Source organism: Magnolia sinica, chromosome 16, assembly GCF_029962835.1.
Source record: "Magnolia sinica isolate HGM2019 chromosome 16, MsV1, whole genome shotgun sequence".
Lineage (NCBI taxonomy): Eukaryota > Viridiplantae > Streptophyta > Magnoliopsida > Magnoliales > Magnoliaceae > Magnolia > Magnolia sinica.
In genome coordinates this window covers 58,248,951-58,270,386 of record NC_080588.1, presented here as the reverse complement: position 1 = coordinate 58,270,386, position 21,436 = coordinate 58,248,951, and the positions used below count along the sequence as shown (strand labels likewise).

Below are 21,436 nucleotides of genomic sequence, written 5' to 3'. Positions count from 1 at the left end.
CGGATCATCCCGAGATCCCGCTCTGAATCCTAATTCGACGGCTTCTTTCTGGGAGCTCGGAGTAAGCGCATAATAACAATCGGATTGGGGGTCCAACCCTAGCCTACACTCGATTCCAAGTTGTCCTATGCTCCGAGTCAGCTCTGGATTACTTTGGAGCTGCGGTGTCTCTGATCTTCCCATAACAGACCGCATATGCGAAGATGGTATATGTGGTTTTTTGGTTGTCGGGCTTTATGTGGTCACACAAAGAAGTATGCGACCATATTCCCCCTCCCCAATTTTCCTTTGCGCTCTGTTTCTCTCTCTCTAATGCAACTATGCAATCTCTTAACTCTTACTCTTCTCCGATATCCATTCTCTCCATCTCTTACTCTCACTCTGATACTAGAGTTGGACACGAGCCGAACCGAGTCGAGGTTGGCACAACTTAGCTCAGTTTGGCCAACAACCTACTCTAACTTGAGTTCGGCTTTGGTTAGTTCTCAAGTTTGACTGGCTAGCTTGACTCAGTTCGGTCACAAGCTCGTGCCAGTTTGAGCCAAGTTCGAGCTCGAGCTTTCGAGCCGAGTTCGAGCGTCCATAGATAATCTAAAAATCTTGGGACGGCCGGGTGGCCATTGATAGTGATCCGGCTGGACGGTCAGGTTATCAGTTATGGAGAATAGGGATGGCCGACCATTGACAACGGCTTGGTGTCCAGCTTGGGTGGGCACCCAAAAATGGAGAGAGAGAGAGAGAGAGAGAGAGAGAGAGAGAGAGAGAGAGAGAGAGAGAGAATTGAAAGAAAAAGCGATGAGCGTTTTTATTTGAAGGGTTTTTTTTTTTTTAATATATAATTAAAAAATTAAAAAATATATAATTAACTTATAGACCGAGCTGAGTTGAGCTGAAATAAACCAAGTTGACTTCGAGTCAAGCTCGGAATTTTTTTGAGCTCAAAAAAAAAAGAGGCTCTACTTGCTCCGAACCTAGCTTTTGATCCGAGCCGAGTCGAGCGAGTTTGAGCTAGCTCGGTTTGTGTCCATCTCTATTTAATACTCTCATTCTCTGCTAGATCTCTTTTTCTCTTACTCTCTCATCTCTTAAAGTACTTGTTAGTTGAATTGTTATGGTTTAATAGTCTAATAGATGCAATATATATATATATAAATAATGAAATTAGTAATTAAAAAAAAAAAACAATTCCCCACATTTGTAGTGTTTTTACAATTTTTTTTTTTTTGTAATATTTTTCATTTCTCCTCAAATTTTTTTATTATTTATTTATTTATTTTAAAAAAATTTATATATGTTTAAAAAAAATTTATTTATTTATTTTAAAAAAAGAATAAAAGTTTAGAGGGTTGTATGTCCGCATATGCGACTATGTCATCGCATATTTGCACAACCCCCCGTAGTGTCGCATGGGATCGCTTATGCCATTTGATAACATTGCTTCCTCCTTTTATTTGCAAAGCTCCGAACTAGGTCCCAAGTGTCAAAGCCATGAGTCAATCACAAAACACTCCAAAGGCATATCGCCACCGCATCCATTGGAAATTAAAGGATAGGGTGACATTTTTTTTGGAAGTTATTTTCTGAGAAAGCATGCTGAGAGAGAACAAAATAACAAGGGGAGGGCTGGGATTTTTTTTTTAGGGCTTTTTCTATGAAAACACTTTCATGGAAAATGTATTCCAAAAGGAAAGAGCTCCCAGTTAGAGGAAAATAACATTTTCTTGGAAAGTATTTTCCACCCAAATACATCTCAAGCACCCAAACAGGCCAGCAAGGCGAAATTTTGTAAGACAACCCTGTGTGTTGGGTAGTTAGAAAGCAACATGGGCAAAGACAGTTTTGCATAGATGGCATTGTGGTGAGGGATGTGTAGGAATTCTAGGAAGGATAGAGTTAAGATTTACATCATCCAAAGCAGCCTAGGACCCTAGGTGTAGTCCCAACCAGAGATGAAATGGGGCATGGATTGAGATGGTTCAGTCATATACAAGAGAGTCCAGAGATGACTTTTGGAAAGAGGGAATGTTACTAGGTTTGAAGGGCCTTAAAAGAGGATGAGATGAAGACCCATAAGGACTTGGATTATGGTGGTAATATGGGATATGACGGCTTGTTCATTTCTCAAGGGTAGGACCATAGGATTAAGTATTGAAACAGGCTTCTTATGGTTGATCTTAAAGAGTTGGGACATGGTTTTGATGATGACGTTGATGATGACATTTGTGTTAAAAATTTTGTTAGTATGCTTTACATGTAAGAGACTCTATTTTTTTGATACCAGTGACCCTTAAACTGAATTTTCTATCAAATATAAATATGATTTTGTATTACCTGTATCTAATCAAGATGGGCATTTTTTTGGTAGAAACCTCTTCATGATGTTCTAGCTTTCAATAAAGAAATGGATGGAGTCACAATTGATATCGCTCTTCAATGGTAAGTATCTATCCTCATGCTTATTCATAGGGGTTGATTGGCTATATGGAACTCTTCACTTGAGATCTTGAAATCCGTGGAAACTCGAGCATTCCAGCGATTGGGTACCCAGAGGATTCCATGGAAGTGTTCACTTAGAACTCAAGTTCCAGTAGAGGGCCTAATGGAAAATGAGTTCTTTAAAAAAAGCAAGTCCATGGAACTTGAGTGGAGAATTCCATGCATATTATTGACCCCATAGTCTAAAGTACATTTTATCTTCATTTCCTTCTCATCCGATTCATATTGTTATAGTCAAAATTCTTTGGTAAACACTTTGTTGAATTGGATTTTGTCTTATTTATCAGTTGCCTGATGCACTCTCATAACTGATATTGAGGTCAAAATTAAATATCCATGATGATGGAAATAATCATGCGGATGCATTAGAGACTTTCATTTCATGAAACAAGTTTCTCGTGGCGAACTGATATTTGTTAGAACGCCTGCTGCAGTGCTGCCTTTTGATAAAATTTCATTGACAAGGTATATAATCTTAGCTGTCTTGGTTGTCATCTTTATAAGGTGTGCAGATGCCTATACAGACACGATGCTCGGATATGCTAACAGCATTCGTACAGTTGATGGCGGTACCCATATAGATGGCATGAAAGCTTCATTAACAAGAACTCTCAATAACCTTGGCAAGAAGTCCAAGATAATCAAGGTGCATCCTTCAATCTTATTGTTACATGCTTGATAGTTGCCGTATAAAATTTGATTTTCTTCTGTTGGATTTCCAGTTCCCAAGTATGGGAACTACTTTGCTAATTAGATGTCCTTTCTTTTTAGCATGCTTCTGATTGAGTGGTGCAAACATCTGAATCTTAAGGAAAAGGTCCCTTGTACTTAACTAACACAGAAAATAAGGATTATTAGGTTGCAGGCTGGCAACTGCGGATTGATTGGCCTTAAACCAACATGCAATTGGAAGATAGAGATTCTAGAATAAACACCTGAATTTGATGAAAGGGCATTTCAATTTTTATTAATTTATGCATTTTATTTTACATTGTTATATTCTAAAACAAGGATTAATTTTTGAGTTTTTATTTTACTCTAGTTTTTGTTCGAGTCTTCAAGTTCACTTGTTCCCGTGGACTTCTGAACCAAGTTTTGGGTTTTCAAACCATGGTACATGTGTACATACCAGCTTAAGTCACGTGTAGCCTAATGCTATGTAGCTCATGAAACTAGCTTAAGTCACGTGTAGCCTATGCTACATGCTAATTTTGCATTTGCTACATGCTGCATAGCCTATGGTACACGCTAAGTAGCTTACACTACAATGTATTTTTTCACTAAAATATTAAATCAATTAATGTTTTCAATTATTTGTTACATTTTTCATTTTTAATAAAAAAATAGTTAATCTTTTCAATGATTTCAGTAAAATAATATGAGTAATAGTACTCAGTGTTTTAAATAGCAAATAACGTGTAGCGTAGTGTTCACCCCTCTGAAGTGTGAGGCGTAAGCTATGCTACACGCTACTTCTAGACTTTTTATCAAGGTTGCATTGGGTTGCACCAATTTCATGATATTTTGCACCAAAGTAAATTGATTAATAATGAAATTTAACAAGATTTCATGATATTTGGTTCAACCAGACACAACCTAAAGTAATAGGAAAGGGCATTGATTAAGTATAAAGGTAAAGAATAAGCAACAAAACTGATTTAATACTGTTACTTATATTATTTTACTAAAAACATTGAAAAGATTAACTAATTTTTATTAAGAATAGAAAAAATTAACAAATCTTTGAAAACATTAATTGATTTTAATGTCGTAGTGAAAAATAACTTGTCATCTGAGCTATGTAGTGTGTAGTGTAGTCTATGTAGCATATATTGTATCCAAATTAATCATGTAGCATAGGCAATGTACGACTTGAGCTATTTTCACGAGCTATGTAGCGTAAAGGCTAAGCTCTGCTACATAGCGTAAGCTACATGCTGCACAACGTAGCTATTTAAAACACGGATAGTACTAAATCAATTAGTTTGCTATTTCTTTTCCTTTATACTCAATCTTTGCCTATTTTTCTTAACAATTTTGGCTACCTTTGGTTGCATCATATGTCATTAAAATTTATTGAATTTCATTATTAATCAGACTAATTTGTGCAAAATATCATAGAATTTCATGATATTTGGTGAAGCCTTGATTAAAAATCTAGAAGTAGCGTGTAGCTTATGCTACACACTATGTAGCTTAAGCCTTATGCTTTAGAGGGGTGAATGCTACACTACATGCTATTTGTTATTTAAAACACATGCATACACATGTATGTGTGTATACACATTTGTCTGTACATACAAAGATGTACCTAGAGATGTAGATATATCATAAAAATAATAAAAATAAAATAATTGGTGTAGATGTAGAAAAAGTTGTTGTCCTCTTGCTCCGGAATGGATGTCTGATGTAGTTCTCATTGATCAGGAAGCTGGAATACCAGATTAAAAAACCCAGTAGCTAAGTACCAACACAAATTTTGGTGAAAACAAACAAGAATTGGGCAAGAGCTTTGATTGATACTAATAACCATTGGACATAATTCTGTTAGTATTCATTTTCCAGATTCATGAATCCTTGAATAGTTCCATTTCAGGAGAAGGATATTAGTTTAAGTGGTGAGCATGTAAGGGAGGGCTTAACATGCGTGATCTCAGTCAAAGTTCCAAGCCCAGAGTTTGAAGGACAAACTAAGGTGCGGGCTTTTTCATCATTATGTTTATGAACAGGTTATGCCAACGTCTTTGGCACACTTTGTCCTATTTTTTTCTGGATAACACCAGAAACAAAATCATACGATATAGACATCTTTAGTTCCTGGTCTTACTTTGTAATTGTTTATCATGTGAAAGACAAGGTTGGGGAATCCAGAGGTTCGTAGAGTGGTTGAACAATCCCTTCAAGAACATCTTACTGAGTATTTAGAGTTGCATCCTGATGTACTGGATTCAATTCTCTCCAAGTCTCTCAATGCTCTAAAGGTATTCTCGTTTCAAGTTTATATTTTACTGTATTTTCTCATAGTTCGTGGTCTTTCTTGTATGGCAGCTTTTAACTGATAAATGCCCTTGTGCCTTATTCAGAGAAGCTATTTTTTCCCATATCTTTTATCAACTATGATAATTTATGCTAGTTTTTCAGGAATAGCTATTAGCCTGTGTATAGATTTTCTCTAGAAGTCATGCACTTAAAATGCATTGAGTGGTTTCCAGTAGAAAACAATGCATTGATAAGATCACAATAGCAGCCCAAGTCCTCTCCAATGAAGGCTTATTTATCAGCTGAATGCTATTTATGAAGTTTGTGTTTTATTTGATTTTGATTTTTTTTCTTTTTAGGCAGCTATGGCAGCCAAGAGGGCAAGGGAATTGGTGAGAACAAAAAGTATCCTGAAATCATCTTCTCTCCCTGGCAAACTGGCCGATTGCTCAGCCACAAATCCTGAAGAAGCTGGTATGTTTTACTTTCTCACTTGTTTGGGATTTGAGCTCCATAAAACAAAGTTAGTTCTGACTTAATGGTTCTTTGGATGTAATCATAGCTACTCCTCTATTGATTATTAGCCGCTTGACCCCAGCTGAGCAGAGTCACACAAACCCAGATATTGTTGTTATTATTATTCATGGTGTGTGGGAAGTCTTTGGGTTGAAGGTTCTCAACAGCTTAAATCCCCGTGAGCTGGATTTTCGTTTAAGTAATAGAAGGAGACAATTTTTTTTATTGATAAAAAAAGAAGAAAAGAAAAGAAAGAAACCATTTTTAGACCTTGGCTTTGCTTTAGTAAAATAATTTGACTAATGGCATCAAATGAGACCCATGATTCTAACTAATACTATGATTGCCAGCTTAAATTATTTAAGAATAAGACACGTGACCTTTATCAGGTAAATTTGGTGTCTTCTTCCTTTTTGTGTGGTGAATTGTTTCGAGGCATTATTATTATGAATAGCCAGTGTCACATAGACCTCATCAAAATTTTGCAGAGATATTTATAGTTGAAGGTGATTCAGCCGGTGGTAGTGCAAAGCAAGGTCGTGATAGGCGTTTCCAGGTGAAATATCAAGCTTATATTTATAGGTAGTCACATAATGATTGTATAGATGTTATCAAGCGAAATCACTGCCTTACATAATCCAAGAGTTTGTGGTGATATTAGAAAAAGTTGTATGAAAGCTGGCAGTTGCTTATTAGCGAAATGATGCTCAGTAAGAGTCGGTTTAAATGTGATGAATGATGAAGCATTTTGGATGTATATTTTAAAACCTAATATGATCTGCTGCATATTTTTATGAATGCACCTGCATCTAACTTTTCACTTTAGGTACTTTGCCTTTTGGTTTGCAGTACCCCAATTCTTCTAGTTTTCATTGTTTCATAAGCAGCTTATGGTTGTGCCATTTCTGCATGTCATGTTTTTGAGATTTGCTAGTTAACCTTGCAAGTTACTTGATTAATGAAATGTTTGGCCTAACCACAAGCAACTTGATTACATCAAAAATAAAACCCAGATCCACAGCTCCAAGTCAGCACCTCTAAAGAAGAACCCTCCACAATTACTAGCTTTGTAATGAACTGGAGATGATTTGAATTCCTTTGGGGAGACCCTATGCTTTAGCTTCTAGGATGTCACTAATCCCTGCTGGGCCAGATAACAGCCTTGTAGCATTGCCTTATTAATCATTATAATCCCCCCATCCCGGCAGAACCTTTCACTAGGGACAAAAAGCATTTGATACTTCAACTTGCATACTTCCGTTGGGGCTACAAGCTCTCTCAATGAGTGCACCTTTTCTAGGGCATACGGAAAGCAGTATGTTTTCCAATTGGAGTAGAAATTTGATGCCGCAACCAAGGTATTCAATAACGGTAATGGCGGATGTTAACGGCTGTTATGGTATCTCTCTCTCTCTCTCTCTCTCTCTCTCTCTCTCTCTCTCTCTCTCTCTCTCTCTCTCTCTCTCTCTCTCTCTCTCCTTCCCTCCCTCCCTGTAACAGCCCTGTAACGTGTAATAGTTCCCACTGTTACCATTATGTAACCTTTTTTCTTTAATAGTAACATAACCCTTTGCAACACGAGAACCTTATCATCAAATATCAGCCTGTTCCTTTTTTTTTTTTTTTTTTTTTCAAATGGTCTATATAATAGCATAAGGGAGCATTTGCCACAACAAATTCCCTCTTTCCCTTGGAAGGATCCATTGCCAACCTTTAAATATACCACCGACTATCTTTTGGTGAATGCAACATACCTTAAAGACGCTAAAGAACCTTGTATGGGGTAAACTACTCCCCCCCTTGGGCAACTGTTTTTTTTGTTGGATATGGCTATTGTGGGGACTTTGCAGAGAAATCTCCCTTATGAGATCACTTTCAGATGCTTTTTTCCTCCCGGGTTTCTATCACTGCCAGGTTCTTCAACCCTTGCTTGGAAATTAATAAACAACACAATCTCCTATTCCAGACAAGCTTTCCCCCTTCACCTCCTAACATTCCTTAACCCACATGGCCATGCCTCCTTTCTGCTTCCCACCCTATAAATCTAAGGAAGCGCCAAAGGATCATTTCCCAACCATGTATCCTCCTAGAAGCTAAAGTCGTTGCCCTTCACTACCCTATTCCTCATCCCTCCGTGAAGGGTCGCCATCTCATTTAACTCCTCTTCTAAACTTAAAAATGCTCTTCCATACCACTGATCATCCATGTGCCCATCCCTCAATGCCCAACTTCTTTCCTTGATGCTATATCTGCTTCGAATTATTGTCTTCTACAATGCCTCCTTTTCACAACTAAAACACCACCACCACTTTGATAGGAGATTCAATTCCACTCTTTGATCCTACCTCTGCCCAGGCCTCACTTTCATTTTTGAACATTATTCCGTTCAACCAAATGATACCGCCGTCTTTCACCTGACCTTGCCATAAGAAGCTCCTCTTAATTATTTCTGATTGTTTAGCAACTGAACTCAGGATTTTAAAAAGGTAGAGACAGTAGATCGGGAAATTTGCCAAAGAGGATGTAATAAGCGTGATCCACCCCCCCAGGAAATATGCTAGATTTCCATGACACCAAGCTTTTATTGAATTTGCCCATGGTAGGATCCCAAAAGGCCGAATAGTGGGGATAAGTACCAAGCAGGAGACAATAATACATGACAGGCCACTTGGTGATCTTACACCAAAGGATGGAGGTAAGCCGAGTATTGAGAATTGATTTGATTTCCCATTCAAGTTAAGCACTTTTACCAAGATTAACTCTAAGGCCAAGATCTGTTCAAACCATCTTAGAATCGACCTAAAGGTTCATCACTTGCACTTCTGAAGCTTCACAATGTACTAGAGTGTCATCCATAAATTGAAGGTGCGAAATGGAATATGCATATTACCTACAACAAAACCTTAATGTAGATTAGAAACCTCCATCTGGCAAAACATTACACAAGACCTTCTGCCACCATTGTGAAAGAGAACAGATGTAGATATCTGTAAAACCCTAGAGCTGTTGAAAGATCCTGAATGACTTCCATTCATCATGATAGAAAATTAAGTGGTCATAAAACAATATCGGATCCACCTTCTCTACCTTTCTGTAAAACCCATTGGAACTAGTATATAATGTACAAACCACAAACCCCCAATTAACATGATCTTAGGCTTTTTCCATGTTAATTTTATAGAGGATCCCTGAATCTCTTGACTTTTCTCTCAAGTGAAGTTAGTGAACAGATTTGTTGCCAACAAGAATCCCATTAAGAATATGCCGATCCTTAAAAAACACCCCTTAAAATGAAGATACAAGCTCATGCAAACAACTCCAATGCCATTCACCAACATTTTAGCAATGATCTTATAAATGCTACTCACCAAATTTATTGGCTAGAAATCCTTCAAATTGCATCCACTGTCTCTCTTGGGATTCCCAAGTAATGAATGCCAAATTCACCCCTTTACAAGGAATCACACTAGCATGAAACTCTCTCATGACTTTCATAGGGTGTTCTTCGAAGAAAGCAGAGACCATGTGAACTTGGAGCCCTGTCTCGTCCCATTTCGAACACTAGCTTCTTGATTTCCTCGTCCCCAAAATCTCTCTTCAATCTCATCGGTTTTTTTTTTTTTTTGTTGAGGTAATGGAATTGAAGATACAACCTTCAGACGATGTTACATTTCCTTGGAGTAGAGCTCTTTATAGAATTCCACCCCCACTTTCTTGATTTCTTTGGGATCTTCGTACACCTCCCCCTCCCATGTGATCGTACTGAAAGTATGATTTTCTTCTAGCTGATACGGAAAGGCCATATTTTTACCACCCTCTTTACTCTTGATCAAGGTGTGCTATAACGGCCACAAAGGGCTATAATGACCGCTACGTAACGGTAACGGTGGCAACCATTACATGTTAGGGTCATAACGGCCGTTACCAAAAAAAAGAAGAAGACCCGTAGCGGTTTCTCTCTCTCTCTCTCTCTCTCTCTCTCTCTCTCTCTCTATATATATATATATATATATATATATATATATATGTATAGGCTGTAATGGCCATTACAGCCCATATCATAACAGTAATGGTGGTGGACTAGAGGCAGTACGGACACCATTATGGACTACCATGGTCATGATGCATTCAATTTTTGTCTCCACAATATTTCTTCTCCTAATGCTTCCTCGAACTCCCTTTTGAAGTTGAATTTTTTTAGCAGCTCCCTTTGTTCTCAATGCTCTCGATTCTTGCACCCTATTGAGCATTGCAATTTCATTCAGGGTCTTCATTTTTTCTCTTCCATGAGACAGAAGCATTACTTATGCCATTGTTTTATTTTATTTTTAGGCTTTGGAGCTTACGAGAATCTGAAACCAGCCGAACCACTGGCCATTTGAACTTGTTCACCTTGCTACGAACATGTTTTTGAACTTGAACTGGTGAGGGCCCCACGAATTTATCTTCCTCTAAGATGGAAGAGGGTTATGATCCAAAATGGAATGCAGGAGTATGGATTGAAACAACCCCAAAAGTGGTTCTCCCAATCTCTTGATATCATAAACTCTCCAACGACACATCCCCATACTTTCTTGATCATTCAACCAACAGGCAAGTCCGCTAATCAAGCCTACTGACCACCCATGGAAATCTATGTACACGGAGTCCTAGAACCTCCACAATTTTCCATTGGAAACCATATTACAATGAACGTGCCACTAATTCACCACAAACTTTCATTTGTTTGCAATCTCCAAGTCCATTATACTGATCTTATGAATCGGCCTTAAATAATCGAAAGCATCCATCTGAAGCTAGTATCCGTCATTGCAAACCACAATGACAATGAATAACTGTCCCTTATTTAGACATCCCCATTGAGCAAGTCCTCGTTCCATATTACTAACAATCACCCTGATCTGTCTCTAGTTGGCTCAAAAACAATCCACAATAACTCTTACCCCATTATCTCTCTCATATTGGATTCATTCACTGTATCCAGGTCTAAGTTAGTCCCTTGGATTAGGGATGCGACTTCAGTGGGTTGGGTTGGGTCAAGGGTCAACCTCCTGAGCCCAACCCGACCTCAAGAGGACCCAACCCCCAACATAATCCAACCTGAGGTGCCCAACCCGAATCCAACCCAAAGTGCTCTAGAACCGACCAACCCAACCTGACTTGACCCAAATACATGTGAGTATTCCCAACCCGACCTAACCTGACCCGAAATTGCTAAATCCAAACCCAACTGGAATTCAAATTGTGTTGGCGTTTCTCAACCCAAACCCAAACCGAGGACCTTGACAACCCGACTTAAGCCTACCCAAACGCGGGTTGGGTCAGTTGGGTTCAGGTTAACCCAAACCCAAGTTGCAGCCCTACCTTGGATTTACGGGGTATTAATTTTCCTCCTCCATCTAGCCTAACATAGCTCCTTTTCTAATCGACCATAGCCTCTGATGGAGTAACAAAAAGATGGGGGTGGGAGTGGGTTCTAACTGAAAACAGAGGAAGAAATGAAAAAAGAAGAAGAAAAAAGGGTACAAAATGAATAGTTTTGCTAAGCCTACATGCATGTGCAATAAAGCTCATGTACGTGTCACATATGTGCCAGCATGGCATGCTAGGTCCAAGATCCAATCCATCCATCAGATCAGCACCACTGTATTGACGCCCTAGCCCACGAATCAGGTTGATCTACTGGTCAGGTGGGTCACAGTTTGCAAAACAAATGTACGGCTCTGAAAAACTTGGCTGTAGTTCTCTAATCCATCTGCCTGTTTCCTTTATTGGGGCCCCCATGCTGATTGGATCAGATTTTATTTTTGCGAAAACATGTAAAAGGTTGGACCAACCTGATGGATGAATTCGATCTCGTACGTATGTGCTATGCTGGCACATGGATGGTGTGTACATGAGCTTTATCGCACACGCACGTGCACTTAGCAAAGCTCCAAAATGAAAATGATGATATAGAGAAGTGTGGAAAAAAGGGTTGAAATCCTTTCGAGTAAAATGCGAAATCGTCAGAAATTTCAGTAGAGCAAATCATCCTTTGTAAGATTTTGAGTGGAGTCGCATGTTGATATCACACAAATAGATAAATAAAGATCATTGCTTGTGCGGGTGCAGAGTACATGTACACTTGATAAATCCACGCTTCATTAAATAGCTTTGTTACTACAAGCAGCCGGTTCATCTTTTGTCAATGCCCGCAATTCATTTTGCTGATTCAGCATCACTACCTGCAACCATCTCGTCTTGTACTCCCTTTTGAATTTGTTTGGATCTGTGCCTTCTATGCCTTTGATAACTGGCTTCTGTGTATTCCTTTTTCTTAAGCTTATAATATAAAAATAGTAAGAAACAATAGTGTTTTTCCATTCCTTTAGAAGTGTGCCAGGGATCTGATCTGCTAATGTTCTCATGCAGGCTATTTTGCCCTTAAGGGGTAAAATTCTGAACATCGAAAGAAAGGATGAAGCTGCAATGTACAAAAATGAAGAAATCCAAAATCTTATTCTTGCTCTTGGACTTGGAGTGAAGGTTATTCTATGTTATTTCCTTCTCTTTTTATTTATTTATTTTCCTCCACCCTTCTGGTTTAGTTCATTGACTGTTTCCTCATAACAGGGAGAAGATTTTAAAAAGGAGGCCCTTCGCTACCATAAGATCATCATTTTAACTGATGCTGATGTGGATGGGGCTCACATTCGAACTCTTCTGTTGACATTTTTCTTTAGATATCAGGTAAAAATGGAAGCTTCTTGTCATTTTCTCAAAAGTAGTAGTTTGCTAATCCCACTTGCATATGTTGCTTTGGTCCTCTACATGTTGGCATATGTGCTACATATGTGGTGAGTGACCAACTTGTCCATCAGGTGGGTAAACATGTAGATGCCCTGGCCCAAAAAAGCAGGCTGGTCCCCCTGTCTAGCAGGCCATTCTGTACGAATCAAGTGGACAACTGAGAAAAAAAAAAACATGCTGAACTCCCTGTAGTCAGTACATTGTGTGCCAACTAATGGTTGAACTTCCTTGATTTTTGGGTGAGGTGTTCTACATGGTGTGGCCTGCCATGGATAGATTTGATGTTCACAAGAAGTGACTGCTCAGCACATGTTTGGAGCACCAGCATGTCGAGTGGCTGGGCTATACATACGTGTGGGATAAACAAAGCAACTGAAAAATCAATTAGTATAAACTAATGTTTAAGATAGCATTTGTTTTTTTTTGTTTTTTTTTTGTTTTTTTAATGATTCAGATTCTTTCAGTATGACCTGACTTATTTTCTCTTTGCCACTGCAGAAAGCACTATTCGAAGAAGGATGCATCTATGTTGGTGTTTCACCTCTTTATAAGGTTCATATTTTCATCAGATCAACAGGTTTGAAGAGTATCCCAGCCTTTTAAGCTCCCCTTACCTTTTTCTCCTGAAATGCTCAGGTTGAGCGTGGTAAGCAAGCACACTACTGTTACAATGATGCAGACCTTAAACTCCTCCTGAACACTTTTCCTGCGAATGCATCCTACAGTATCCAGCGGTTCAAAGGTAAAAGATAAAAATGGCTAGATGTATGTGTATGAGGCCTAAATTTCCAATTTCATTCTCTTGCCGTTCCTTTCGTCGCACAAGTCATGCATGCAAAAAGGACATGCATAAACATACACACATTCACATACATATGCACACATGCGCATATAAACATGTGAGTGTGCGCGGCACATATAGGGAGGGAGGGAGGGAGGGAGGGATGTGTGCACGCTTATGTGAGAACTCATCGCACGAGATGTGTGCACTGCATCCAACCCGTCCATCAGATGTGTCACCTCATGAAACCCCTATGCCTGAAAATCAGTAGGATCCAAAATTCAGGTGGACTGCAGCAAAGGGAACAAGGTGCATGGGGATGCCCACCCTCTATCATCACCAGGGTGTACCTGAGTTGCAAAACAGGCTGATTTTTGCCTGACCCTTCATCCAAGCTAGATGAAGGGTCTGTGTGGCTAGGATTGCATATATGGTTTTTTTTTTTTTTTTTATCTTTTTAATTTTAATAGCGGGTTTGCAAGTAAAAGTTTGTACTCAACATGCATGGACAGTCATATACTGCGGTACTCTGTTTTTGTTTCTAAACTTTTGCTGCTATTGATTGAATGAAAGGCTTAGGAGAGATGATGCCTGTGCAATTATGGGAGACGACAATGGATCCGGAGAAAAGGACGTTAAAACAATTGGTAGTTGAAGATGCTGCAGAAGCAAATGTCATGTTCTCCTCTCTCATGGGTGCCCGAGTAAGCTTAACTCATCTTTCTCAACTTCCAGTTAACACTTGCATGCTGTTGAATCTCTTGTTCATGAGGGCTCTCATCCATCTCAACAAATGATCACACGTGTGGGCTGCAACGTGTAGAAGAACCATCTAAAAAATCAAGGCCAGTCATCTCATCGGGTGGGCTGCCCATGTATGGAAACAGTTGTGGTTTAAAGATTTGCCAATAGTCCACATTCAACCTGCATGTGGGGTCTGCTTGATGAGCGGGACTGATTCCTTAGCAAGTTATCTGCGTTGTGGGGTGGGTTCCACGTTATCAATGGCTCGGATGATTCATTTGCACGTGGCCTTGTAACTCTAGTTATGAAATCTGTTTTCAGGTTGGTGAACCTTTTTGATTTCTTGGTGAACCTTTTTGATTTCTTTATCCATCTAACTCTAGTTATGAAATCTGTTTTCAGGTTGGTGAACCTTTTTGATTTCTTGGTGAACCTTTTTGATTTCTTTATCCATCTAACTCTAGTTATGAAATCTGTTTTCAGGTTGATGTTCGGAAGGAACTGATACAGAACTCTGCAAGCATGATCAACCTGGAGCATCTGGATATTTGAGGATGATTTGGTGAACGACTGTAAAATCTTCTACCTGATGCATGCAGTTCAACACAGGTCTTGATCAAAACCTTCAGCATTTCTGTATCTACCAGAAAAGTTTCTTTCAGTGCATGCATATTCATTTTCCATAGTGAGGCAGCTCAGTGTCATTTTAAGGGGCACTCGCTATTTTTTTCCAGCAGGTGCGAAAGCACTTCGTTGATCAGATTTTGGAGTGGTTACAGAAGGTGTTGCATGAATGTTACTTGGAAAAAAAAAAAAAATGTTCCTCAACATGGGTTTAGAAGGGTATAAGGTAGGCATTCGATTACATAAGGTGTGTTTGGTTGCACCAAATATCATAAAATTCCATGATATTTATGGATTAATCAATCTAATTTGGTTCAAACTATCATTGAAGTTCATGATATTGTGTGCAACACAATGCACAATGGAAAGACCATCGGGGTTGGAGAATTAGAAATTGATGATTATCGTAGGACAGGACCACTATGATACCACTTCTGCTGGAATTTTATGAAACGCGGTGGAATTTAAAGTGTTTTTTTCAAAATAAAAAATAAAAAATCATATTCTAATTAACCTTAGGATCCCCTTTTTTATAATCTCATATTTCTAAAATAAAAAAATTTAGTCGATGGACAGTTAAATTTTACTTGAATCATGCACACGATGTAGAAAGACGAACTGTTGCTGATGCCGATCTTCCAACAAAGGAAGTCTTTTCCCAATCTGTCCCAGATGGAAAGGAAAGTGAAGAGCTTCTTACATCAGCACTGGTATAGGGCCAAAGGAGCACACGTCCATGCCAAGTGGACCCCATGTCTATGCATATACCCAGGTGTTCAACCCGACATTGGGTTGGGCTTGGGCAGGATGTATTGGGTTCAGTCTCGGGCTTGGGCTATTCAAACACCAACCCGATAAAACTTGGGCTGGGCTCAGGTTGCCCAACCCAACCTGAACTTGATCGATATATAAGTTACTTATAAATTATAATTGTGTGTGGATTTTCTATGTTGAAGGCACAAGACGTTCCAGTGCTGTCGGGCTTCATTGGTCCAAGTCATTTCTGATGACTCAAGCTGACAAGATACGTCGGATTTCTCTCCCAAATACACTACGAGCTAACACAACAAGACTATTAAAAGGGTAGTTGTCCTATATTGTAGCTTGTTTATCTAGAAAAATTGAAGTTCTTTATGACAAATAATTACATATATAATTAATAAAATCATAGGTACAAAAAAATAAGATGTGTATTGAAAATATAATAGACGAATGTAATAATGAAAATATTGGCATGTATCCACCCGACCGAGCCTGCTTGGGTTGGGCTTGGGTTGAGAATTCCCAACCCAAGGCTTGGTTGGGCCGGGTTAGGGTTGAGGTATAGGTACCTTGGGTTGGGCTAAGGTTGAGCACCAACCCGCCCAAAGTTTCGGCCCTAGTTGGGACTAGTGTTATGGGAATGCACTACATATGGTGTTCCCTCATCCTACAGTTTTCTATTTGCCCCAGCCATTGGAACCCTATAACCTTAGTCATATCTTTACATGTGATCTAATACCTACAGTAGCCATCCATCAAAGACCTATAGGTCAAGTCGATTAAATGGTGGACCATTAGATTATCATCATGTATGATTAAAACGGTTTTAATGGTTAAAATAAAACTCCAATGATGGAATGTTTTCATGAAGCCTTCTAAAACCATTCAAGTACTGGACTTGGTGCAAAAAATCATTCAATGAACTTTTGATCTTTTTTATCTCGGTCATAAATTAATCCCTAGGAAACCAAAGGCTCCCTTGTTGGCCCATGTAAAGATTAACGAACTATGACAGATGCACTCAACCACATCTACTTTTAATGGTCACGCGGTAGTCTGAAAAAGAGAACCAAAGCACATAAAATCAAGACCCTGACTCTGATACATCCACAGGTTTAAGGATTAATTAACTTCAAATGTATTAAGTCTAACATAATCTAGACAAATGGGCCTCCAAACTAATGACTTGGCCTTTATTGACCAATGCAAGTGTCGAAAAGGTCCAATAAGATAGTATATCGATGGCACGCTCACTCCCACGTGGGGTAAGGCGAAGGCCTATCGACACTTAAGTCAGGCCCAACAATGGAAACTTTTCATCCCAACTTTAAGTTAGTCCCATCACACAGGATAACCATATAATGACAGTAGATCTATCTTGAAGCCTATGATAATCATGGTATACGGGGTATTGAGATCCACCGACTCATCCTTATTCAACAACCGTTGTGTACTCTAAGTTCTCAAGGGCCATCAGAGGAACCACTCCTTCACTTAATCTATGTTCATGTATGTTCAAACTAATACCACATATTAACTAGGGAAATGATTCTATGCAGTGGAGCTCATGGGAACTTCTCATGAGGTCGAGCTGTGTGGGCCCCACCGTGATGCGTGTCGAACATCAACACCGTGCATTTGATGGGTTCCCTTTAAATTGTGGGATTTCCCAAAAATCACCCGTATACGGAAATCAGGTGGGCCATACCATCTAAAATCATGTGAAGACATCCTAAAACATATAAAATCACTTGGTGGGGCCCACCTAAAATTTGGATGCATCTGAAACTTGGTCTGACCTTTCATCCAAGTGGGGATATACTTAATGGATGGACTGGATTTGTGAACCACACATCGGTGCACCCAACAAATGATTATGAATGTTTTAATGGGAGGGTAACCCCTCTCAACTTTTGTACTTGGTGTGGCTCACAAAAGTCATCGATTGGCTTAATTTTTAAGCCCGAGGCCCAACATTGAATGTTGCATCTGACTGATGGTGTTGATGTTCGACACGTATCATGGTGGGGCCCACACAGATCAACTGCATAGAACCATTTCCCTATTAACTAAACAACATATATTAATCATGATATATGGTTGAGATTATCATTATCACATTCACATACTAGTGGATTGGGCTCACATTAATTTTCCAGGAAACAACTCCAATATACCATTGATCGACCATATTGGTGACAACTGCCACTGTTGATGATGCCGCTGTTTGTGATCGAACGGTTGGGGAACAACTTAATGAACATGAAATCAACACCGTCCATTTGGTGCAGCACCCCTGGTTTAGCCTTGATCCAAAAACTCAAGACCGATTCAACACTTAGGTGGGCCACCCCCATAAACTTATACTGCAATTAAAATTCGCCTGGTATAGCGCATCTGAGTTTTTTGTAATACTTTTGACTTTAGGGTATTTCTTTCATCAGTATGAGGCAGATCAGATGAATGGATTGAATGGGCCCCACACAAAACTAATGGTAGGTGTCCCATCATGCCTTTTCCCCTAGGGTGTGGCCTGCATGAATTATGGATGGTCGTGATTTTTGTTTCCAATGTGAACTTTGAGGCAGCGTACGTGATGGATGGGGGTGGATCTCGTGGAGGTTCTGGTCATGTGGATATCGGTGCATGAGGTACGCTACCATGGCTCGAACGGAAGCCCACTGAGAAGTTGGTTACACGTGCGCCAAACATGTGTAGCAATTGAATTCGAAGTGTCTAGTGGACCTCGGTGTGAAATTTGTGAACCTTTTGGGAACCATGTCTTGAAAGATATCATGCAGGGACTTCTGTGCATTACCTGATGAATGGTTTGGATATCTGATGTCCATATCATCCAACGGTGGGAACAATGCCCACGTGTTAAACAGCAATAATGCTTGGTGGTGCGCAATACACGTCCCACTTTCATGGGACGAGATTTGTGGGCCCACAGTGATGTCTGTGTGACATCATCTATGCCAGCTAATGGTAGAACATAACCGGATTTAATTTAATATAAAAAAAAAAAAAAAAAAAAAAAAAAAAAAAAAAAAAAAAAAAAAACCCAAGTGGGCTAAACAAAAGGGAATAATGGAGATGGTTACGCCTACCGTTGAAACCTTCCGGGGCCACACCATGAGCTATAGATGCCATCTATTCATAAGCTAAGTGTAGGAAGATGAGGCCAAAAAGTGGGAAAAAATCCCTCATTTAAAACTGCAGTGGGCCCGACTGTTTTCTCTTTGCAGGGGCTCCATAAATGCAGATTAAATGATGAGGAGCCCACCATCCTCAGCAGCGTGGTTGCGGTGTTGTCAGGTCATGTGCTGTCAGAGATGTGTTCCAGCTTTTTAAAGGTTTTTGGTATAGTAGGTACTGGGCCAATCTCTAATGACATTGGGCCTGTTAATCAGATCTCGCCCGCATCATTACACCACTGAGATCAGTAAGCTCCTCACTATCCAATCTGCCGGGAGTAGAGACTCGGTGAGGGCTTCACCTAACAAGGCAAGGTACTAACATTGTCAGATTTGATTGAACCAGCACCGTTTCCAGATGGACCAGATTGGGTATTAACCCCACCATGATCTACCTAGAGATTGACAGTCCTTTCAAGGGCTTGTTGGGGCTCACCGTGATGTATATGTTTTATCCACACTGTTCATCTATTTTGACATGTCATTTTAGTGCATGAGCTCAAAAAGGAAGCAGATCCAAGGCTGAAGTGGACCACACTGCTGGAAGCAACAGGGATTGAACTCCAACTGTTGAAAACTTCCAAGGGCTCATCATGGTGTTTAGTTGTCATCAAACCTGTTTATAATGTCACATAGATCTTGATTGATGTAGGACGTGGTACAGATACATTCCTGGCACAACTAAAAGAAGACCCAACACAAGCCGAAGTAGTCTATCAAATCAGGTCCAGTCCTGCATAGGTCATATCATAACTGGGCCAAGCACGTCTAATTCAAAAAAATACATTCAAATACAGAAAAAATGTTGTTTGAAGTGTAATCCGTAAAAGCTGCCATAACTTTTGATCCAAATATTATAACGGGCGCATGACTTATCAAGCCATCCAAGGTTAACTGACTTACATTCTCAGTGGCATCCATACATTTTGCAAGAAAACATGTGCTTTCACTTCAAAAAACAGAAACTTTTTTTACTTAATTATTATTTTTTAGTAATTTCGATTTTTATCATGTTTCCTTATTTTTAATGTTTTAGATTGAATTTTTTATTTTTAGTGCTTTAGATGAATACTTTCTATTTTCACACTTTAGATAAGTTTTACTATTGTAAATAACTTTCAATTAAGATTAAAATTTTACTATTTTGAATAATTTTAAATTAGAATTTATTTATTTTATTAGTGATACGATATAGAAAATTATCCATATTACAAATTATTTAATAAAATATTCAAAATTTATCTTATGAAAGAAAAATATAAATATAAGCTCGATCCAAAACTTTCCTGACCCTAAAAAAGTTTTTCAATAATAGTCTTTCAATTTCCATCACTTTCTGCTTGCTGACTAGTAGTGAACTTGAGCCTCCAATGGATGGATGACGTGAATAAAACGTGCATATCACAGTGGACCCTTCTTTGGATCCATACCGTTCATAGGTTCATAGCTATGGGAATGAAATTACAACACAAATAAGTAGAATTGCAGAGGTTCGATATGCACTTTTTCCTGTCGTGGGACCCAATTAAGTTTTTAATCTTAGGTATGCACCGTGAACATGCCATGGACTGTTCATATTAAGCATGAATGTGTGGCCCACTTGAAGAGTGAACTGCCCTGATTTTTCCTACTAAGCACATTCATGGTTTTTCTTATCTGATGAACGGCCGGATCTCTGTAAATTGTGCTGTACGCTTGGATCTATGCCACGTATTACACCCGGTCACGTGAGGAGTTCTTCACTGAAACACGACCCGAACCTTCATCATCTTTCGCCCAAGATCTTTGGAGTCAACGGTACTGCAATTCCTAAGGACTCCAAGTGTGCGTTTCCCACAGTTTAAGACTGAATTGTGGCGGCACATCCACAGCTTTACGTGGTATATCTGTATGTCGATCCAAGCGGTCTAAATCATGGGTCCCATTATGGCCATGCCTGGCCTGAAATTGGCACTGATCAGGCATTCAACCATCTGATTTCTTATCTCCGAAAGAAGCTCATGGCCGTCCATTTGATGGTCAATATGATAACAGAGGTTTTTCAGCATGTGGGAGCCGCTATTTAGTGATCCAAACGGTTGATACTATGGGCCATGCTGCTGATGGCCCACCGAAAATAGTCCAGCGTGGATGGATCCTAACCGTTCAATGACCATCCAAGGTAAGGCTCATGATAGAAACGATTTGGATAGATTAAAAAAATGAGGCCTATATTATCAATTTAGATATGCTAATTCCACACGTGGGTGGAGCCCTGTCATCTTCATGCTGGCACACGTGGCAAGATTTGAGCTTTCTGTTGGCGTGTCCATTGTTTTGATATTTTTGTCTAATAATCTAGTCATTTAACACCTAAAGTGGGCCATAACATGCAAAATAGATGACTCGAAAAAAAAAAAAACGAAAAAAAGTTTTAACTGTTAGTTTATCACCGTAGATTTCTGAATAAGTAAAACTTCTTGATTTCAGATCCCATCCATGCAATTTTCTAACTAGATGAAAAGCTCAGGTCCAGAAAACTTGTTATGTATTGTAATTTTTGCTA

At 39.2% G+C, this 21,436-nt stretch overlaps 1 protein-coding gene across 7 annotated transcripts in view; it reads left to right on the top strand.

Moving 5' to 3' along the window:
• The window catches only part of LOC131228594 (DNA gyrase subunit B, chloroplastic/mitochondrial-like), a 58,724-nt gene extending 43,031 nt beyond the window's left edge, over positions 1-15,693 (top strand). For 2 of the 7 annotated variants that reach the window (XM_058224358.1, XM_058224357.1), the window contains exons 10-21: positions 2,366-2,436; positions 3,001-3,142; positions 5,093-5,191; positions 5,349-5,477; positions 5,835-5,949; positions 6,480-6,547; positions 12,406-12,519; positions 12,607-12,723; positions 13,282-13,335; positions 13,420-13,525; positions 14,138-14,268; positions 14,792-15,136. In XM_058224358.1, coding sequence (XP_058080341.1) covers positions 2,366-2,436; positions 3,001-3,142; positions 5,093-5,191; positions 5,349-5,477; positions 5,835-5,949; positions 6,480-6,547; positions 12,406-12,519; positions 12,607-12,723; positions 13,282-13,335; positions 13,420-13,525; positions 14,138-14,268; positions 14,792-14,860 — 1,215 coding nt within the window. In that variant the 3' untranslated portion in view covers positions 14,861-15,136. Of the gene's footprint in view, positions 1-2,365; positions 2,437-3,000; positions 3,143-5,092; positions 5,192-5,348; positions 5,478-5,834; positions 5,950-6,341; positions 6,362-6,479; positions 6,548-12,405; positions 12,520-12,606; positions 12,724-13,281; positions 13,336-13,419; positions 13,526-14,137; positions 14,269-14,791; positions 15,137-15,541 lie in introns of those variants that run through there. The other 5 variants (XR_009163014.1, XR_009163011.1, XR_009163013.1 and 2 more) reach the window with 5 other exon arrangements.
• Positions 15,694-21,436: the final 5,743 nt, after the last annotated feature.